Here is a 22,694-nt window from a genome sequence, read left to right as displayed (position 1 = left end):
CATCAGATAGTTAAACTGTTGCATTATATGCTAAATTTGTTGCATCAAATGATTAATCTGTTGCATCAAAATTATAATCTGATGGTTCATCTGGTGCATCGGATGGTTGATCTGTTGCATCATCTGACAAATCTATTGCATCAAATGGTTAATATGTTGCACCAGATGGATAATCTGTTGGATTAAACAAAAAATAGTAGCACGATTTTGTTCAACAGAAAAACAACAATATCACCATTTTTACCAAGAACAAGAATAGAACAAATCAACCCAAATCGTTATTTTATTTTTATAAACACAAATAAAAAAAATCAAACTTCAAAAAACTACAATAAACAACAAAAAATCATAATTTACTTCGAAAAGATAGGAGAAGAAATATCAAAAACTAGGGTTTTGTTCAGATCAAATTTTAAATTAAAGCAACAAATATTGGAATTATTAACCAATACTATAAGAGAAGTTGGCTCAAGTTCCTCGTTTTCTTTAAAACTAAAAAGGTCATAAATTTTTACCTGCGAAAAAAGAAAAAGAACGATGATGAATTCGAAGCTGTTGTGGCCGGAGAGCAAGGCTGTCACGTCGATTGAAGGTTGAAGAATTCAAAGCTGTTGTGGCTGGAGAACAAAGCTATCACATCGATTGAAGGTTGAAGTCGAAAAGGAACTCGAAGCCCAACTATTTATCGTTAGGTATTGAAGTCGCCGAGGATTGAAATGAGAAATTTACAGAACTGTTAGTTGGAAGAGAGTTGAGAGAACCTTTCGAGAGAGAGGAGAGAGACTGGTTGATTTGGATTGAAGAGGGGTATGGGTTGGGTTGATTTATATTTTTGAAAAGATTAGAAAGTTTTGAAAATATTAATCAAATTCACAATTAACTTAATCAAGTTTTCAAATGATGTTTGACCCTTTAAGTTGGTCAATGTTACCAATTCTTCGTTTAAGACTTAAAAGACACCTTTCCTTCAAATTTCTCTTGTAACTTACGTGATGAAATTCCATAACCCTAAAGTTATTGATTTAACAGATATATTAAAGTTCAAATTTCTTTTTTTTTTTTTTTTAAAAAACGCCTTGTAACTAATTTTTAGAGTTTGTTTAGGAATCTTTAAATATAGTTCCCAGATTTGAGTTAATGAAAATTTCTTTTTTTTTTCTTCGAGCATTATTATTTTCAAATTCAAAAATTTAATATTTTTTAATTTAAAATTTTACTATACATCTGTGATAAGATTTTTAAATTTCAAGTTGGAAAGACTGTTCAGAAAATAAGTAGTACTACCATTTAGCTGGTATTCTTTATCAATTTCCTCTATTAATAAATGATTTGAAAAATTTCATTAAATCCCAAGCTGATGATCAGACTCAAATATTCGTATATATTCTCATGATTATGATTAGCCTTTTTAAAAAATATATGTGTATATTCTGTACATCATATAAATTCTTTTAGGACCCTTTAAATATAGTTCCTAGGTTTAAGTTAATGATTTTTTTTTCTAGCATTATTATTTTCAAATTTAAATATTTAATATTTTTTAATTTAAATTTTTTATTACAACACTATTAAGTTTTGTCCTAAACATTGTCACGTGACTTTTTAATATCTTGCCACTTTTATATATATATATATATATATATATATATATATATATATATATCTCACTTTAATGAGTTCAAACATTATACTAAATAAGATATTTATTTAAATAATAAATATGAATATCTATTTTAACATATCTCTCAATATTTATAGAAGTATTTTCTTAGTAAAATCCTATTTTAGGAGTATTTTTCTAATTGAACAGTAGAAAGAAAAATATTAATTAATTCTCTTACCATATATTTTAGAAAGTCTTGTAGAAAAATAAATATTAATTAATTCTTTTACCATATATTATAGGAAGTCTAGTTAGTATAATAAAAATAATTAAATAATAAATTTTAATTATATAATGAAAAAACAGTTATCCCTAAAGTAGAGTTTTTTAATGAACGACAAAAAGTTCAAATCATTTTCTAAGGACCTTGACATTTTTAATATATTATAAATATAAATTATAGATTATAAATTATAGATATAGATTATAGATATAAATTATTTATACTATATATATATAAAGAGAGATTATTGTTCTTGGTGATTTTACAACGCTTACGTTTTCTTTTCGTTTTCCAAAGTGCTCTGCTTTTTTTTTTTTTTTTCTTTTTAACATAGAAACACACGAGTCGGGCCTGATTGAGGCAAAGCCCAACCCATATTTATGGCGGGAAAGTCGAAGTGATACCAACAGGCGTGTCGTGTGCGTGTCCGGTAAGCTTCGTGAATGCCCATTAAAAGTCGTCAAACTTGAGAAACGTACCGCCGTCCTCAACCGCTGTACTACTCCTTTCACTACTCTACTCCTCATTTTCCGCTTTCACCTTCTTTAGTACAGTCTCATTTCCCTCATTTTTTTGCCCCCACATTGCTCGCCCCTAGTCTCCTCGCCATCACAGGTAACTGTCAACTTACTCTATTAGCTTCCTTTATTAGTTTTCTCAAGCACTCTACTGAGGCTTTGAATTTTGTCCTTTAATTCCGTGCACTTATTATTTGTGTTCTTATTATATGTTTGTTTAGTGTTTAGATGTGACTGTGATTTTCCTTTTTTTCTTTTGGTTTCATACTTCAAAGATAAGAGATAATGACGCTTTTGAGGTCTCGCGAGGTGACTTCGGCATCCAAGCCTAAACTCTCTCCAAAAACCCTAGAAAATGATGTATTGGAACCGACAAATCCATCAAAATTTCTCGAGACTTTAGTCCAACCTCTATGTAACGTCACTCCCACTTCTCCTTCTTTGGCTACTTGTGACATTCTTCGTGTTGCTGGAAGGAGGAGTTTGAGATTGGCTTCTAAAACTGGTTTGAGGGAAGTTATGAGTCATAAAGGAAAGAGTAAGGATTTTGAGATTGATAATGGCAAGAATTTGAACAGTGTTCTTGGTGTAGAAACGGGGGGTTTGGGGGTGTTACATAGTGAAGCAGTTGAAGAAGTAGGTCTGAGTGAATCTGATGATAAAGGAAATTCAGCCTGCAGTGAGGAAAGAATTGAAAATATGAAAGAGGGAAATGAGGAGAAAAGGACAAGTATAGAAGTGCAGGGAGAAGGGGACACTAAGTTTTTGAGTTTGCGGTCAGGCAAGAAAATCTATAAGAGAGTAGTTGAAGAATGCAGTGGTGGCTCCGTGGGCGATACTGGATCTGTTGGGAATGGTTGCGATGAGATGTTGTCTCAAGGAAAGCTAAGTGAAGGAATGCCAAACTGTTTCTGTTCAGATGGCTCCAGAGATAAGTTAGGGACAAGTTCAGTTGAACCTTCAAGTGTTAAGAGGAGGAGATTCAGTAGAGAAGAGAAATGTAAAGCCACAGTTTCTGAACAGGATTTGTTGGTGGTTCATTCGGTGAAATTGGAACCAGAGGTAGCATACGAGATATTAATTGAACACACAGTACCTGACTCTGCCTGTTTTTCAGAAACTGTTCAGGGTGATGGGCAAGCTGTCACTTTACAAAATCGCGATTCAGGGACAAGGAGGCTTAGCAGAGAGGAAAAGGGAAAAAAAGTGATGGCTGGGGATGATTTGCGTCATGATGTTGATACATTGGAAGGAAAATCCAAGCATGGGGCAGAGAAACTTGTTGATGAAATCATTTCAAGTGCTATTAATTCCTCAGAGAATAGGACTATTCAGGAGGGAGAGCAAGTTTCAGATACCAATGGCAGTGTAACTGATACAAGAAGAGTTCATAGAGAAAGATTTAGGGATATTGCTAGGCGAAATGCTTTGAGGTTTGCTCATTTCTCTTCCCAAGCAGAAGAGGATACCAATGTCGCTGATGAGGCTGCTGAGGAAATTCCACAGGAGACAATGGGGACTGAAGAAACAGAAGACTGGCCCGGTCCATTTTCAACTGCTATGAAAATTATTAGAGATCGTGAAACGAACATCAAGCATCAACAGAAGAGTAACTCTGAGAAAAGTAAGATTGAAGTGGTATGGTTTCCCATAAAGGACCAACAATGCCAATCTAGAAAGCTGGTGGTTCCCTCACTACAAGACCTTTGCATGGGCATTTTAGTGAAGAATGCAGATGCAATCACTTCACTTGATTGTGTACCTGATGCACTTAGGCACAAGATTTGCCGGTCACTGTGCGATGCTAGGAAAATGACGTATCAATTTTTTGAACTTCTTATCCGTGGATCTCCTACAGATATACGTGTAAGGGATTGTTCATGGTTGAATGAGGAGCAGTTCACAGAAAGCTTTGAAGGATGCAATACCAACAACTTGGTGGTGAGTTTTAATTTTTTCTCCTTTACTTATGCTATGTTTGATTGGAGTGAAAGGGGAATGGTTGGAGATGTTGTAAGTAAAAGTCAGCCGTTTGGCCATGAAAAATTTTTACTTTTTTACGGTAAAAAAAGTGAAAACTGTTTACTTGTTTTCACTCATACTTCTCTCACAAAATTTCAAAAACAACTTTAATTTATATTTATGGCCAAACACAACTCCAACTCTAACTCCGAAAAATTATAATTTTCATGGCCAAACGGGGCCATATGAGGAAATATTAGAAAGTATGAAGTAAAAGTTGAGGGATTGCATTGCTTTGAATCATCCGTGTTGGGTACTATGTAGTTTTGATGATTGACAAATTGATACATGAATGAAACATGTTACTTGAGTTGGTTCATGCATAGGAAAGCAGATTTCCAGTTTCACTGATAGATGCGGACAAGATTGCTCAAAGACAAGAACGAATAAGCAAGCCTAATTCTGATATACTCAAGCTATTGATCATGTGGGGAATATAACAAGTTGAATTTGATTCAAACACTTAATGATAAGGGAAAGCAATTTGAGTTGAAAAAGGAGTCCTACGTGAAGGAGTTTCACTTCTGAGTATATCTTGAAGAGTCCTATGTGTGGGAGGAGAAAGATTTTGATAAATAAACATGTGGTGATTTAAAAGAGTTGGAGTTTTACTACAACACTAAGGAAACAAGAGTTGGAAATAAAGAAAGAGTCTCACTTGAAGTAGAACTCTATGCAATGAGAGTTTTAATTAAAGGAGGAGTTTGAAATAAAGAATGACTCTTTGAAGAGCTCTACTTAAATAGAAGATGCATCAGTTAGAATAATACACGCACTTACAAAGCAGAAAAGCACAATCGACAGATTGACTTCACGAAGTGATACTCAATTACTGAAGAAACACATTGAAGAACCTGGTTCTAAATATAGAATCCAGCTAAGAGTTTTAGCTTTGATTTTTAGAGTTGTTCATTGTGTTTGAGCTATTGATGTAATATTAGTTTCAGTGTGTTATAAATTGAATTAGGAGATGGTCTTCGAGTTGGGGAAAACTCAGAGACTTTGGGAACGCATACCTTGGGAGGTGTGTGTGTAGTTAGGAATAAAAGTTTATCATTCCTAGTTGTTGAGTCAAAGGAATTAGAGTTTATAATTCCTAGTTGTTGAGTTATAGGGATTAGAGCTTATAATTTCTATTTGTTAGTTACAAGAGTTTTGTAATCAGTCGTTGTTGAGGCTCAGAGTTATTTAGTGAAGTTGGGGTTAAATCCTATAGAGGTGCAGGTCGTGGTTTTTTTACATCTTTTAAGCTGGGTGTTTTCCACGTAAAAATCCTTGTGTTCTTTACTTTCTGTTTTATTGCTTCCTTGAAACACGTTAGGCAACCTGTTCCATCGATAAACAACAGTTAGGTGAAAATAAGATAATCAGTAGGGCACGAACTCTTAACAATCAGTCCCAACCTGTCTAAAGCTGGATGGAAGTGATGAGGCATACTACACGCCTACCAAATGATTGGAAGTAAATCTCAATACTTAACAATTAACACAAGAAAGTAGATTTTTGGTTTCTCTGTCCTTCCTCTTCACCTCTCATTCAAGGAACCAAACATAGTAACCCCCCCCTCCTTCCCCAACCACCACACACACACAAACAAAAAAAAAAAAAAGGAATATAGAACCTGCATTGCTGTTCCAGTCTGTACATATGATACTTATTATTGCTACTAAAGGAATAAGTACTTTCCTTTTACAAAGGAGCCACAAATGGACCATGTTCAGTAGCATAATCTCAGCTTAACTATATTCTTGAGCATTATATTGATGTTGGAACTAAAATTCATAAAAAATGGTTATTTCCCTTTTCCCCCTTGCTTTTGATTAGCGACATTCGTGTGTAGACCCCCATTTTGTGGGATTACATTGGGCATGTTGTTGTTGTGTGTAGCCTGTGACTTGTCCTAGTCCTTGACCTGTATAGAAGTGTCGCTCTTCGTGTGATCTGTATTAGATTACTCTGTCTTTACCCTCTCCGGTCAGGTTTTACTTGCATATGTAGTAATAGATCAATGATATGTTAGTTCAGATTGGTGAACTTCAAAATGTTTTCTTTGTGGAACCAGGTGCTTCAACTGGATCAATGTGGTCGCAGTATGCCAGATTATATCCTATTGGCTACATTAGCTCGTTGTCCAAACAATCTCCCTGCATTGACGACCTTATCCTTGAAAGGTGCATGTCGTCTTTCAGATACTGGGCTAAAGGAGATCATCTCTGCAGCACCTAATTTAAGGTCAATGAATCTTAGCCAGTGCTCTTTGCTTACATGTGATGGAGTTATCTGTTTATCTAATTCATTGGGATCAGTTCTGAGGGAGTTATATCCAGACAATTGCGAAGCAATAGAACCCATGTTTATTCTGCCAGCATTGCTAAAGCTAGAACATTTGGAAGTTCTATCAGTAGCTGGAATTCCGACTGTTTGTGATGCTTTTATTAAAGAATTTGTCACTCATCGAGGTCAGAGTCTGAGAGAGATTGTTCTGAAGGGATGCATGTAAGTTGTTTTCATCATGTTTAAAATGATGCTCCACAGAAATTTGACCGATGCTGATTGTCTTTGTGCCTTGAATCTGACGCAGGGAATTGACCGACTGTTCTCTGAAAGAGATTTCACTAAACTGTCCTGGATTACGTGCTATAGATCTCAGCGACTTGCTTAAATTGACAGACTCTGCAATTGGACATCTCGCCGCTGGTTGTAGAGCAGTTGACTATCTAAAACTCTGTCGCAATGCATTCAGGTTTCCAAAATATAGCAATTGAGCAGATAATGTTTTTCCAAGTGTTGCATATGCAGTGTCTTTAGCCGTTATCTTGCTTGCAATCTTCATCATCATTGTGTATCGTTTTATTTCTTTTCTTGAATGTTAGTTGCTCATGTCTCAAGACCATTTTGTCGAAAAATATCAAAGTGATTGGTAACAGGTTTATTTGACAGATACTTCATGTTTGAAGGCTTAGAACAGATGCTCCATATAGGTGTTCTCTGTAGGCAATCTTTGTAAATGACAAAAAAGGATATGCATGAAGGTTTATAATAGTAGTTTCAACCTATATATAGGATCTTCGCTGTATGCACTCTTCAAAATATGGAAAAAAAGCTACTATCTTTTTGGTTGTCTTTTCTGCATTCCTTGAATTCATAAATATCAAAATAAAAGTGGTATGAGCTTTTTCTTATTTTTACTGATGACAGTGATGAAGCTGTTGCTGCTTATGTGGAAACTAGTGGGGATTCTTTGAAGGAACTGTCTCTCAATTCAGTCAATAAGGTACATCACTGCCTCCTTTATTGTGTTTGTGTGGTCCTAGGAAACTGTATTATTGGTTCTGATTGTACTTATCGTTGCTGAATTCAGTTGATATCTGCTACTTTATGTCCTTGTTGTCTAGTAAATTACCAACATCACAAACTTGGCTTAGAATTCTTGATTAAGCCGGCAAAAATGGGCTTAGATCAACATTTTTATTCATTGAGAGATAGATTCTAATGATTTTAGTATTCAGTTTTGTTTTTTAAGCATTGTTTGTTACAAAGGTGATATTTCCCCATTTTGTCAAGAAACTATTGCTTATGGTATGTTGTGAACTTTGCTTATATAACAACTTTTCAAATATATTTTGAGAGCAACTTTTGGTTTAATTGGAAGCCTTGTAGATGTTCCCGATGATGGTATTCATAAACTCCCTACAATCCGAAGCGGCGAAATTCCACTCATTTTGTGGTGGCCTACAGGATACAACTTTCTTGGTGCTGCATTATTTGTAAAATCAACATTAACTTATCAAACAAATATATATTTTGAGAGAACTAGAAAACAGAACCTTGGGTGTGTAGTCTAAACTGGCAGATTTTCTTTGCTTTCATTTGTAGACGTCAGTTTTCCTCTTCCATTTTTTCTTTGGTACGTGGAATTTGATAACCCAAAAGGTCAATGAATTATTGCCAGACTAGAAGTTAAGGAGTCTTTACTTTTCCAATGTCTTTATATGTTTTTACAGGTTTCACACAACACTGCAATGTCTCTAGCCAAGTGTTCAAAAAATTTGATTAGTCTGGATTTGTCTTGGTGCCGCAACTTGACAAATGAAGCCCTGGGATTGATTGTTGATAACTGCTTGTCGTTGGAAGTATTAAAATTGTTTGGTTGTACTCAGGTATGCTCTGTTTAGTTTGGTAAATGAGAAACTTTGCTCACTTCCCCAGAGTTTGCCTGATCATTCAAAGGCAAAGCTTAGGTCCTACCTATTTTCCTGTACCTTGACTGACAACAGCAAATGTTGAAAGGCCCATCCTTGCGCTTGTGCAATTTTTATGTTGTGTTTTCATAACATCGAGTCCTTTCATACCCTCTAGTGCACTATTATGTCAACTGAAGTAAAATAGATCATTTAATTGAGGTCCATTCATTTTAAGGTTTTATTTGGAATGGCTCGGCTTGGTTTATTGGTTGGAATGCAACACATGATGTGTGTATTAGGCGCACCTTACTTGTTGAACCTTGCCGCAGTCAAAAACATGGTATTCAAGTGGAGAAGGGTAGAGGGGCTGGCCCATTAATGACCAAATTTCGAACCGTGCGCCATGACCCTAGGGGATCTCTCGGTTAAGAAAACAAGGTTTCATATGATCTGAAGAAAGGATCACAAAATTCTGCTTCTGTGCCCCAGTTTGACCAGAAGATTTTGGAGAATAAAATGTAATGGTTGTGAAATATCCAAAATCCTTATGCTTTTGAGGTTGCGTTCCTCAAAGAACATTCTAGCTAATTCCATAATTACTTCTATCTTGTGGTCCACTGCTTATCATCAGTGTTGCTGCTAAAACTAAATTGAATTCCCCAAAGGAAAGTTTACCTGCTGCTTCATCAAAATATGTAATGCCAGTCCCCTATTGGTTGCTACTATTTTTTGGTGTACATTTGATTTCGTGAGTAGGGAGATGACATGTCTTGGGGTGCTTGGTTATTTGGTTGGTGAGTAGAACAGTTATTTCTCCTTTTATATTTTCTTTTGTGGTGGGGGTGGCAAAGTGATCAAGGCAGGTTCATCTTTGGTAAATGTCAACCTTGAATGTTGAAACTTCGTTCTTATGCAGCTGTCAAGGTAGATTTTGAATCTTCTGCATGACCTTTCCCCTACTATCATTGAAAGATGATGAATCCAGCTTCATTAGATTTAGATGTCCTTAAATATTGCCAATACTAGATTTTCTCGATAAGAATGATATCTATTGGTGGCAAACAGTGGCAGAGCCTCCCTTATCCAAGGGGTATCAAATTGACATTCTTTCTCTGGAAAAGTACAGTGTAGTTAGAATATATATATATAGTAGTATTATGTTGAGAATTCCCGTACTTCTTTGTGTGCTTCTTTATATTTTGTCTCCCCTTGGTGAAAATTCGGATCTGCCACAGGTGGCACAGTTCATGAGCTATAGTACTATAGTACTTTTTAAGAGAAGAATCAGTTCTGATAATTTGTTTGATGCCATTTGTTTCTTCTATGCCCCGCAGTTCTAGTCCTTTTACTCTGATAATTTTGTCCCTATAATTGTTACTACCTACTCTTTCCTTCCATTGATTCCCTTTTAACATCTTGGACTGTTGAAGATGTAGTTAAGCGGCACTCAATGCAAATAACTTGTGGCATGTGGAATATGCAGGTTACTGGTGCTTTTCTGGATGGGCACTCAAATCCCCAAGTTCAGATCATTGGAATGAAGATGACTCATATACTTCAGCACATTGAGGCGCCAGATTCCCTGAAGCAGGGGCCGCTGCGATATTCAGCAGTACCATCTTTATTCTGATGATTTTGTTCAAAGTATTAAAAATGGAGTTGGTCCTCTTGAATGCCAGAAATCATAACCTCACCCTCTCACTACATTTTGAAACTAGATAAGCTGTTTTATGATTATGCTTCCCATGCTCATATGGGAAATCGATACTACATTTTGAACGTCCAAATTTAAAAAAGAAATCCCAAAATCCTACTAAGTACATTTTTGTAGCATCGTTTTTAAGCAAAAGTGGCATCTGAACTATTATTTTGTAGTATTGATTTGAAAGTGTACTTTCATGTACTCGTTTTCTGGTGTTGGAATTGGATGAAGTATGTTTATATATGAATAACTTCCTAGCCAATTACTAAGCGTGGTTTTATGTATGATTTGATATATGCACAACTCACTTCCAAACCAGCTATGAAATGACCCTAAGGGATAAACTCTTTGTATCCTCTAAATTGTGTTGCACGATGTGGGATAACATCTCAGCCTATAAGTAAAATGTTTGGTTAGACGTTTTCAAATTGTATGAAGAACCGTATCATCAATACTATGGAGTGGTTGTACTCTGGTTTTCCATGCATAGCAGGTTTAAAAATCAAAGTAGTTTTATATTATTTTTGATTGATGCCAAATCGAATGTGGTACGGTTAATAATGGAGCACAACATAAAGTAATACACATCAAATTTAGCTGCACTCACTTTAGTAGGTATTATCATATAATGTGAATATTTTGAAAGTGTAAATTTTAGATGGTGTTGATTAGTGAGACAACATTTCTTATGAAAAATATTTGGTGAAATGATCGATCCTCTCTTGTACTTGTTAGAGTTTGTAATTTGAACACTTCTACTTACCTTTTTGTTATCTAAATTTCTAAATTCATCAGAACATAATATTTTAAACTCTTTTCTCAACAAATTAGTATGAGTATAATCGATTCCATGTGGCATGCCACGTCTTTTTTCAAGTGACACATGAGAAATTAACATATTTTGAAAAAAAAATAAATCAACTAAGCTCCCCCCACCCCTCCAGTTCTGCTTCTTTATCCCACCATCGCCGCACCACCACGCCGTCAGAACACCATCAAAACCACCTAACACCCTAATCAAATAGCTCCAATCACATATTTTGATGAACTTTGATGGTGGAACTCCGTACCAGTCACAACACTCTATTTTCGTCCATCACTGAAGAACTTCTTCTTCAAAAACCCCAATCCACCCACCAATAGAAAAGCTTCAAGAACCGGTAAATACAACTAAATAGCCCTCCATCCTCCGTTTCTCATCACAAATGAACTGAAAAATCGAGAAATTAACTTAAAAATTGTAAACGTTGTAGTTTCTTCTTTTGATTTGAGAAGATTTTTAATTAGGTAATTATTTGAAAAAATTAGGACGGGGATATGATGGTGGAAAATTGGGGGTAGGGATAGAGTGGTAGTAAATATGGGGAAAAAAAGGTTCGATGATATGGGGTAGACTGGTGGTGAAAATGGGCAAAATAGAGGTGGAGGGGGTACAGTGGGTGGTGAAACAAAGAATGATGGGCAGGGGTATGGGCATCGAAGTGGGTTTTTGTTTGGGGGTGGGGGACGGGAGAGGGAAGAGGGAAATTGTTATATGGATGTAGTGGTAGTGTTGGGTAGGGGTGGGGGACGGGGGAGGCGGGAGGGGAATGGTTGGTGGATGTCGTTGTAACGCCCCGAATCTGGTACCCGAAACTCTACACGGTGCTCATGACCTCGAAGGACCACAAGCTAACTCATGACTAATATCTGTAAACTGAGCACCGAATAATAGTAATAATAACGTAAATGTGGAAACATGAACTGAAAGGCCATAAGGTTTAATACTAGTACATAGTTGAAAAATATGGTATAACAATACCAAAACAACTGAGATAATTGTCTGAACATACTGTCGTCTGAAAGCCTCTAAACTGTCTGAATAAGGAGTTGATGAGACATGTCCCCAACTAACTCCAACTATTGAAATAAACTGAAAACTGAAATGGTAATATGATCATTATGTCCTCGAAGGATGAGGACTCACTTCTGACTTTGACTGCTAAACCGGGATGTTACTGATGCTCTAGAGATCGTGCTTCTAAACTTATGACATAAGACACCATAGCGCAAATGCGTTAGTACTTTGAATGTACTGGTATACAAGTGAGGTAGGCTGAATGTAATAGGTTCATATGCATGAACAATACTTACGTGAGAATACATACATGCATACGTAACTGTAACTGATATCGTGATAGGACTGAATGCTAAGTTCTGACTACTGAGTTTACTAATAACATGGAATTACTGATATCTGAAGGAATGATACTATCTTACTGATACATGAATAACTATTTCTGACAGTTCTGATTATGAAGAACTGTCTGGTTGCCTGTGTCTAACAATCCTGAAGCTAAATACTGATAACATGAGTTCTGATAACTGATATAACTAATAACATGAGTGATTGTATCTGACAGTCCTGAATTTGATAGAACTAGCTGAGTTTCGTACTGTATCTGAGTAACTGAATCTGAGATCAGTCCTATCTGGCAGGTGATCTCTAAATCTGATGATACCGTTACTGATTACCCATAGTTGAGATTAGTCCTGTCTAATGGGCGATCCCAAAGTCTATTTATAATGATAAGGAGTGACTATATCTGATAGTCCTAAATCTATACTATTGAGCTGAATTGACTGTATCCGACAGTCTTGATTCTGTAACTAAAACTGTGGGATGTATTCATCTAACCGACATGCCCCATACTTAGCTAACTGGGGTCCAACCTGTAACCCCAGCCTAAAGGGTGTCAGTACCATGTCACTAGTAAAGACAACTGCTGTGGAGTCAGTCCTAATCTAGTAGGTGACCCCTGGATCAGTCCTATATATTTAAATGCGCTAATGGGTGATCCTTGAGTATGTCAGTCCTATCTAACGGGTGACATCTCGTACCTACGTTGGCTACGTAGTTCTGGAACTTAGGGATTGCTTTTAGAGATCTCAGTCCTATTTAGCGGGTGAGTCCTCATCCCTAGGATTGCTCGGTGCTGAATCCTACTCCCATCTGAAAAACACTGAACTGATTAACAGAGCTGAACTAATTAACTGAACTGAACTGATACTAGTGGTATTGTTTAGCGGAGCTAAACTGAGTTTACTGAGTTTTGTTGACTGACGGAATATACTGAGTTCTGAGGACTCACTGAGAATACTGAAGTTACTGAGATTGACTGGGAATACTGAGGTTACTGAGATTACTGAGTACTGAGATCACCGAGATTACTAAACTACTGAGATTACTGAGATTTATGAGATTTCCTAAGTCACATGACTGACAGAGTTCTATGGATCATAGCTTGACTGAGGAGATCGTTAAAACATGACATGGCTCTAGGCACACAGCTAAATGTTCGGGTACAAGTACCCTCAGGACTCGATGAGAAGAAACTAACATGGCATGGCTTACTTGAACACATGACCAACAACACAATTCATAACTCGTATATTGAAGCACTTCATCAAACATGTGATATGCATAAGCTTATACATACATGGGGATTTCATGATATCATACTAGTTGGGCATTGTTCCTTCATCTAGGCATTTAATCATACACATGATAGGCATAACACATGTAGACAACATTATACAACAATCAAACATCATGATTCATATCTAATTTCATCATCCTAGGATTTATTTATAGGTTCACATGAATATACATCTATACAAATTAATTCCATATAAAATTGATGACCCAACATGGATTTGAATTCAATTGATCATTCTCAACAAAAACAAATAAACCCAACATGAAATTCAAAAAGAAATCCATAAACTTAAACTTAGAAAAGAGATTCTTGGGCTTCATGGACGAAACGAGTCCATGAATGAACACTACGTATACCTTAGCTTGTGATTCTACGAATATTAACGGAGAGATTCTTGAAATTTGACGGTGAATTTCCTTGGAATTGAACCTTCTATGAAAACCCTAGGGCTTGTTCTTTAGAGTTTTTGAGAGTAATTGAGTATAAGCTGCTGAATTATGACCAAATCTCGTGTTATAAGGATTATATAGGGTGAGAAATTGACCCTTTTAACCCTAGGACATGTATTTAATTTCTGATAAAAATTTCTCGATTTTCATCCTTAGCGCGACGCGCCACTATCGCGCTAAGTCACTGGAAAGTGACAAATGAGAAATTGCACGGTGGCGCGACGTGGAGCTATCGCGTTGCCACCTTGTCTACGACCTGGAAGTTTGGAGCGACATACCACTATCGAGGAGCAATACTGGAAATTGACAAATGCCATTTGAGCTATCTCCGCGATGCGCTGAAGGCTCAGGTGATACACTGTCTCACTAAAAAGGCTTTAACTCTTCACCTGGGTGTCGAATTTGGACGAATTTGGTATCGATGAAAAGCTTATTCGATTCTCCACATGATAAAAAGTGAAAATCTTGAAAATACCACGTGTACAAAAGTCGATTCATCTTTCAAAGAAAACTTCTAACATTCTTGGGGAAACGTTTCAAGCTAGGAAAAGTACGGGGTATTACAATCGTGGTGGTGGTGCTGGGTGGGGGACGGGAGGAGGGGGGGGGGAATGGTTGCTGGATGTGGTGGTAGGGGGCCATCGGGGAGGGGTTAATGTAGAAGAAAGTGGGGGATTTTAGGATTTTTTTTAATTTATAATTTTTTAATATTTTTAAATGTAAAAGTTCAGATGCCACTTGCTTAAAAACGTGTGCAAACATGCATTTTTTAAGCTCACCAATTTATTCCGTATATGCTTCGAAAGAGTTTAAAATATTACGTTTTAATGGGTTGATGGGTTCAGATGACAAAAATATAAGTAGAAGTGTCGACATTATAAATTCAGACAAGTACAAGGGTCCATTTGATTATTTTTCTAAAATATTTTATAGAAATATTTTCTTTCAAACTCAACTCCCCATAAGTTACAGAGACTTGCAAAAGATTAACTTGCTAAGTCATTATATTTTATTTTGTTTTTAATATGTTCTGTTTAAAAAGTGAGTATCTAAATGAATCTCTCAAAGACAACACTTCAGAAGAGTCTAAAGCAGTGAGCTGGTGGTTCAAAAATAAAAAGAAACGCCGTTACTAGGGATCAAACTCGGGTCACCCAGGTGGCAGCAGAAATACTTACCACTATATTACAACGACTTGTTAGACATGGAATAATTGGTTGAGGCTTTTCATTTTATTGTCACTAATAGAATTTGCCTTTTTTGTTTTTGGGTAAACTAGAATTTGCTTTTTATTACACATTGAATGACGTTTGAGTTACAAAAAAGAAAAAAGAATAGCATCTGAGTTTGCTCTGTAGGGTGTGTTTGCTAGGGAAGAAAACATTTTCTTTCAATTCATATATGCTTGACCATATTCTTTAAGAAAATTAAGGAAGAAGACTTAGCTATTCTTCGATTTAAAAATCCATATATCTTAAGAGCAGTTTTGAAACATATCAATGTTTTCTTCATAATTTTTTTTAAATCTCATGTCTAGTCAAACCATATCACATATATTGAAACTGATGTAGTATTACAAATAAAAAAGATAATTTTACTAAGGACCCGTTTGACGATAAAAAGTGTAATTATTTTTGAAAAAAGTCTTGACAAATTTTTTTGGCCATACATGGTCATTTTTTTTTGTCAAAATTAGTTTTCCGACCAAATTCTAGTTCTTGGATACTTTTAAAAATTTAAAAATTTCCTTTTATATATTATAAAAAAATCATGCTAATTCTTGTCTCTTGGCAAACTAAAAGAAATGTGTGCATTTATGGATATAGGTCAAGTCAATAATGGTTGAAGCTTATAATTTATGAGTTTTTTAATCACGAAACATAGTTATAGAATATGTTCATTATAAAAGATAATACAAAATTATGAATATTTTTAATAGTTTTTAGAACTTATGGGTATAAATCATATTTTATATGTTTTTTTAGTTAATTTGCGGTCCATAGGACCATTTATTAATTATGGAAATAAAAGATCGAAGCTTAGTCCAGCAAAAAATAAAGAATCAAGCAAAGAAACAAAAGGACCAGGCCAAAAAATTGGACGCGATCTATTCTTAGGGAACTCAAACGCTTCCAAACTATTACAAAAGAATTCGCATTGTATGAGTACTCAATACTCTTTCTCTTCTCTCTCGGCTGAGCTTTGACAATGTTTTTTCATGGCTGAACTTGTCTACCATCTGATACCTCCTTTGGATTTATTTTCATATGGGTCCTGTCTTGCTTAATTTCATTCTCTGTCTATCATCTTTACTCACACCCAATAAGGTTTTAATCTTTGCTCTATTATTTCTTTTTATTTCTAGTTCTTATCTCTTCCCCTTTCTATCAGGTGGTTGGGGTTCATTCTCAAGGGACTATTGCAACACTCTATACCTTCGTAGATATGCATTCTGTAAGTTGATACCCATAATTTCCATTCTTGTCTTCTTCCTACCCTTGTTGCTAACTAGCCTTTGTTTTTTTTCTTGCAGTTACTGAGTAGATGTAGTTCCCTCTGCTTCAAATTTTAGTTTTTCATAGCTCCAGTGACTCACACCCTCTCTATTCTTTTTTTTTTTGTGAAGTTTTTTGATAGCTAGAGCTTCTAGTCATAGCTTTATTAGCACAGTCGTAGTGTCTCCTTTCGGACATACTTTATTAATGGTTCTGTACTTTGCTTTCTGCTAATGTTTTAATTTACATAGATATGTCCTATGATGCTATGAATGACAACTCTTTTTGTTTGATCAAAGTACTTTCCTTATTATTGTAATACCCCATACTTTTCCTAGCTAAATTTAGCCCTTAGAATGTCAAGGATTAGCTTAAAAAATGAATAACTCTTGATACATGTTGAATTTTCAAGTTCTAGACCCACCAATGTGTAAGTAATTGGCTCAGCTTTCCAACTATACCAATTTTGCCTTAATCCGATACTCGATTGAGAAGTTTTGGCATTTTTAGTAAAACAGTATGGCATTTTAACAAGTACCGCATCGCGGTGAAAGATGATTTAGCAATTGTCAACATCCAATGGAGCACCGCAATTATGTCGCATCACGGTGAAAGTCCAATTTTCACTCGTCCTTTTTCTAGTGAGGCGATGCGATTTTCGCATGTCGCGGCGATGGCCAAAATGGAACTCGTACCTTTTTGAGTAGCCTAACGCAATAGCCCTGCATCGCGTTGATGGGCAAAACCAAACGCGTCTCTTTTCCAGTGAGCTACCGCGATAGTGGCGCGTCATGGTGGGTGGCCAAATTGGGATTTTTTCAGTTCCCGAGTTAAAATTTAAAAGGGTAATTTATTCAATTCCCAAGCCCCCAAGTCATGAATTGCACTGAATTAAACCTATTCTAAGCATTCTAAGCTCACTTTTCATCAATTCCCTCTGAAGAAAACCCGAAACCTCAAAACTTAACCTCCAAGAAATCAAATTTCCTCCATTCTTTTTCCAAGATAGCTCAAAATTAAAGATTTTCAATCCAAGAACTTCAAGAGGTCATCTTCAAATGCACAATTAGGAATTCAAGATCAAGCTTTCTATTCAATTTTATCAATGAATTAATGTGGGATTTTGAACAAGGATAAATCTTTCATCCTTGAGCCCAAAAATAGCTTTTAATTATAAATTTACATGATTTTACATGAATCTCAATTTAGGGTTCATACCCATTTATTGTTAATTGAAGATTTTGAGATTTCAAGTAAATTGGGTGTTGAATTACATGTCTATTTTCGTGAATCCATGCGTATGGCTGTATTTTCCATATTTTGAGTTGAATTATGAATATTTTCACTATCAAGCATGAACTTTATGATGATTTAACATGAAATTGATGCATGGGTTATCAATCCCTAGTTGAATGATACTATTTCAAGAATGATTATGCTTTTACGTATCTTATGATATGTTTATAGATAGTTTTGAATAAAGATTTAATCTTTTGATCTTTAGTTAAGATATAAAATCCACTTTATAGCTTAAATTTAGTTTTGAATGAACAGATACACAGTTAGCTTTCAATATGAAATATTATGACTTTTAAAAGTAGATTTCTTGTAGAATGGGCATATAGATTATAGGGAATAGTATTTAGCACTGAGAAAAAAGTGTGGGTTTAGCGCATCCTACTTTCCTAGAACTACAAGCCAACATAGGTACATATTCAGTATTCTCATTTTTATATGGATGATAGTTACAGATTTGATCACTTAGCTCAGGTTATACTCCTTGGCAAGAGTATGACACCTCTCCCCAACGTGAGGTTTTCCCCTTAGGGGAATAAAACGTTGGAATCCATGTTAGCACACATGGTTTATGTTGGTTAGAAGAACCTCCTTATCAGTAAAGACTTTCAGAATAGTTTTAAAAGTATTTTCCCTACTAGTAATAATAATACAAAATTTTTTAAAAGAATTTCCCTACAGTTTAACAGAAAAGAATGAAAGATAACAATTCAGCTTTTAGACTTTAAATATGATGGCTCACCATATTTATGAAGTATGTTTTATTATTCTTGATTTATGACTTTCAGATTTTAGTTATTCCAGCCATGTGAGTCATTACATACAACATTCATATTCTATGAATTTTAATGACATTGAGATATTACTTTTACTTATGCATTCACCCCTATATGCTCAGTACATCCTCAAAATACTGATCCACATATACGTCTATATGCTACATTACTTATAATGTATGTTCAGGTGTGCAGTCTCAGCAGAGTGAGTGGTTTCGGGCATCTTTATCTACATCTCGACAGTTGGTGAGTCCTTATGGTTTGAGGGCCCATTTAGCCAGATTTCTAGTTTTTCTTAGTATTTGATTAGTTGTTTTCAGTTTAGTCCGAGTCAGTTGGGGGTTTGTCCCAATGGCTCTCTAGTTTCTTAGTAGTAGAGGCCTGTTGGACTACTATCTATTTTATTCAAACTTTCAGTATTAGTTTTCCAGATAGTATATTCTATTGATCTTAGATAGTTTTGATAATATTCAGCATTTTAGTATCTCTATTTGATTAAATTACTTTAATATTAGTTATAGACTTAGTAGCAGTCTTACAGGGTTAACTTGAGACTACTCGTAGTCTTGAGCACCATGTGGCATCTCGGGACCAGGTTTTGGGGCGTTACAAACTTGGTATCACAGCCTAAGATTTAGGGAGTCCTAGGGAGTTAGATAAGTCGCGTTATGTAGAGTCTTGATCATGGGTGTAAAGCGCACCTCATTTATGAGCAAGAGGCTACGAGATGTTTCAGGAAAAAAACATCTCTTTCTTTCATAATCTATCGTGCTTACAACTATCTCTATTTGCTATTAGCTCATGCTCTTTCTTAATCGAATATCCCTCCTTACAGAGCTAATGCCCGTAGGAATGATAACCAGCCACCCCAGCTTGTTGATCCTATGAATGAGAATATATCTCATGCCAAATTTTGAGCTGCCTTTCAGGAGTTAGATCAAGCTGTGACTTCTAATGTTCAGGCCAATAATCAAGCTGCTGTTCCATATTAGCAAAAGGGTGATATAGCTACAGCCAGACTTCGTGGCTTCATAAGAATGAATTCGCCTGAATTCTTTAGGTCAAAGGTAGGTGAGGACCCACAGTTGTATCTTGATGAGGTGAAAAAGATCACCCAAGTTATGTATGTTACTGAAGAGGAGAGTGTAGAATTAGATTCTAATAAGATAAAGGATGTTGCTTATGATTTGGTTGTTATATGGAAGAAAGGTAGCGGTGAGAATACAGCTCCCATAAGTTGGCAGGTGTTTCAGGATGCTTTTCTAGACAGGTTCTTTCCACGTGAGTTGTGGGAAACCAAGATTGAGGAGTTCATAAACCTGAGGCAGGGCTCAATGATAGTGAAAGAGTACTGCATTAAGTTCAACAGTTATCTAAGTATGCTCCTGAGTTGATAGCTGACACTAGATCTAGTATGAGTAAGTTTGTTACAGGAGTGTCTAGATTAGTAGTCAAGGAGTGTAGGACTGCCATACTTATTAGAGACATAGATCTTTCTAGATTGATGACTCATGCCCAATAGATTAAAGTAAAAAAATTAAAGGGAAGAGATAGAAGTAATAAGAAGGCCAAAACTGGGCAGTTTGAGTATAATCAGTCAAGGTCTGCAGGGGAAATCATTCGCAGTTTCAGAGTCGTCCGCCTTTGTGAACACCATCTTCAACTACTTCCCCCATACCCAGAACCAAGCAGGAATAATGGGGTAAGACTTCTATGTACAAATCTCAAAATAGTGTGGATAGAAGGCCTATTTATCCTTTATGTGCTAGATGTGGTAAGAATCATCCTGGTGAGTGCTTGTTGGGATAAAAAAGTTGCTTTGGATATGGTCAATTGGGCCATGGTATCAAGGAGTGACCGTATGCTAAGAAAAAAATGGGGATACTCGTCCTCAGACTCAAGCTACTAGTACACCAGCTCCCATAGCTAGCTCAATCCCTCCTTAAGGCGCATCATCCAGTACCAGTGACGGTTAGTGCTAGAATCAGTTCTATGCTTTACCATCCCTTCAGGAGCAGGAGAGCTCCTCAGATGTTACTGGTATGCTTCATATCTTCAATCTTGATCTTTATATGTTGTTGGGCCCCGGATCGAGTTTCTCTTATATGACCCCATTAGTTGTAGTAAATTTTGAAATAGGTCCTGAAAAAATCCTTGAGCCCTTCTTGGTTTCTATCCCAGTGGGTGAGTCAGTTGTTGCCAAATAGATCTATAGAAAATATCCTATTACTGTCCTTCATAAGACTATGTTAGCAAATTCGATAGAGTTAGACATGGTTGACTTTGACCTTATTCTTGGTATGGATTCTCTCTATTGTTGTTATGCATCCATAGATTGTCGCACCCGAGTGGTGAAGTTTCAGTTTTTAGATGAGCTAGTCTTTGAGTGGGAAGGTAATTCAGTATCTCCAAAGAGTCATTTGATATCCTATCTTAAAGCTAGAAAGTTGATCTCAAAAGGTTGTATCTATCATTTAGTTCGAGTCAAAGACACTAAGTTTGAGACTCCAACAGTTCAGTCTGTCACTGTAGTCAATGAATTTTCTGATATCTTTCTCGAAGATTCGCCAGGGGAACCTCCTGATTGGGAAATAGAATTCAGTATTGCCTTTCTCCCAGATACTCAGCCCATCTCCATTTCTCCATATCATATGGCTCTAGCCGAGATTAAGGAGTTAAAAGAGCAGCTTAAGGATATTTTAGATAAAGGTTTCATAAGGCTAAGTACTTCTCCATGGGGCGCTCCAGTCCTATTCGTGCGAAAGAAAGATGGTTCTATATGAATGTGCATTGACTATCGTCAGCTGAATAAAGTCACATTCAAAAACAAATATCCTCTCTCCAGAATTGATGATTTATTTTATCAGCTCCAAGGTGCAAGTTATTTCTCCAAGATAGACCTTAGATCCAGCTATCATCAGCTTAGAGTAAGGGAATGTGATATTCCAAAAACAGCTTTCAGAATCCGTTATGGTCATTTTGAGTTTCTAGTCATGTCATTCGGGCTAACAAATTCCCCAACAGACTTCATGAATTTAATGAACCATGTGATCAAATAGTACCTAGACATGTTTCTCATAGTCTTTATCGATGATATCCTTGTCTATTCCTGTAGTAAGAATGATCATGCAGACTATCTTAGAATTGTATTGCAAAACTTTTAGAGATCACTAGTTGTTCACCAAATTTAACAAATGTGAATTTTGGCTAAGGTCAGTAGCTTTCCTCGGTCATATTATTTCCAGTGATGGCATTAGAGTTGATCCCCAAAAGACCAAAGCAGTGAGAAACTGGCCTAGACCCATTTTTCTATTAGACATCAGAAGTTTCTTGGGTTTAGCTGGCTATTATATGGTTTGTTGAGGGGTTTTCGTCCATTGCGTCTCCTATGACCAAATTGACTTAGAAGAAAGTTAAGTTTTAGTGGTCAGATTTCTGTGGGAAGAGTTTTCAATAGTTGAAGACTCTACTCAATTCAGCCCTAGTTTTAGCACTACCTGATGGTACAAATGGATTCGTTGTGTATTGTGATGCCTCTAGAGTTGGTTTGGGTTGTGTGTTGATACAAAGAGGTAAGGTCATAGTCTATGCCTCTAGACATCTTAAACCTCACGAAAAGAATTACCCTACCTATGATCTTGAGTTTGCTCGAGTTATGTTTGTACAGAAAATCTGGAGGCACTATCTTTATGGGGTGCATGTTGATGTATTTACGGATCATAAAAGTTTGCATTATGAATGTGATGGATCACCAAATTTATGCAATATGTTTTATTATTCTTGATTTATGACTTTCAGATTTCAGTTATTCCAGCCATGTGAGTCATTACATACAATATGCATATTCTATGAATTTTAATGACATTGAGATATTACTTTTACTTATG

At 36.0% G+C, this 22,694-nt stretch overlaps 1 protein-coding gene across 1 annotated transcript; it reads left to right on the top strand.

Moving 5' to 3' along the window:
- The first annotated feature begins 2,175 nt into the window (after window positions 1–2,175).
- Window positions 2,176–10,574, top strand: LOC107842804. Its single transcript, XM_047393619.1, has 7 exons — window positions 2,176–2,501; window positions 2,680–4,345; window positions 6,489–6,922; window positions 7,008–7,169; window positions 7,625–7,700; window positions 8,431–8,586; window positions 10,094–10,574. The coding sequence occupies exons 2-7, from the start codon at window positions 2,690–2,692 to the stop codon at window positions 10,238–10,240; spliced, it is 2,631 nt and encodes an 876-aa protein (XP_047249575.1). The 5' UTR covers window positions 2,176–2,501; window positions 2,680–2,689; the 3' UTR covers window positions 10,241–10,574.
- The last annotated feature ends 12,120 nt before the right edge of the window (window positions 10,575–22,694 follow it).

The sequence above is a fragment of the Capsicum annuum genome, chromosome 7 (assembly GCF_002878395.1).
Source record: "Capsicum annuum cultivar UCD-10X-F1 chromosome 7, UCD10Xv1.1, whole genome shotgun sequence".
In the NCBI taxonomy this organism is placed as follows: Eukaryota; Viridiplantae; Streptophyta; class Magnoliopsida; order Solanales; family Solanaceae; genus Capsicum; species Capsicum annuum.
The sequence above is the reverse complement of the archived record's forward strand: the minus strand, read 5'-3'. Positions and strand labels throughout refer to the sequence as shown.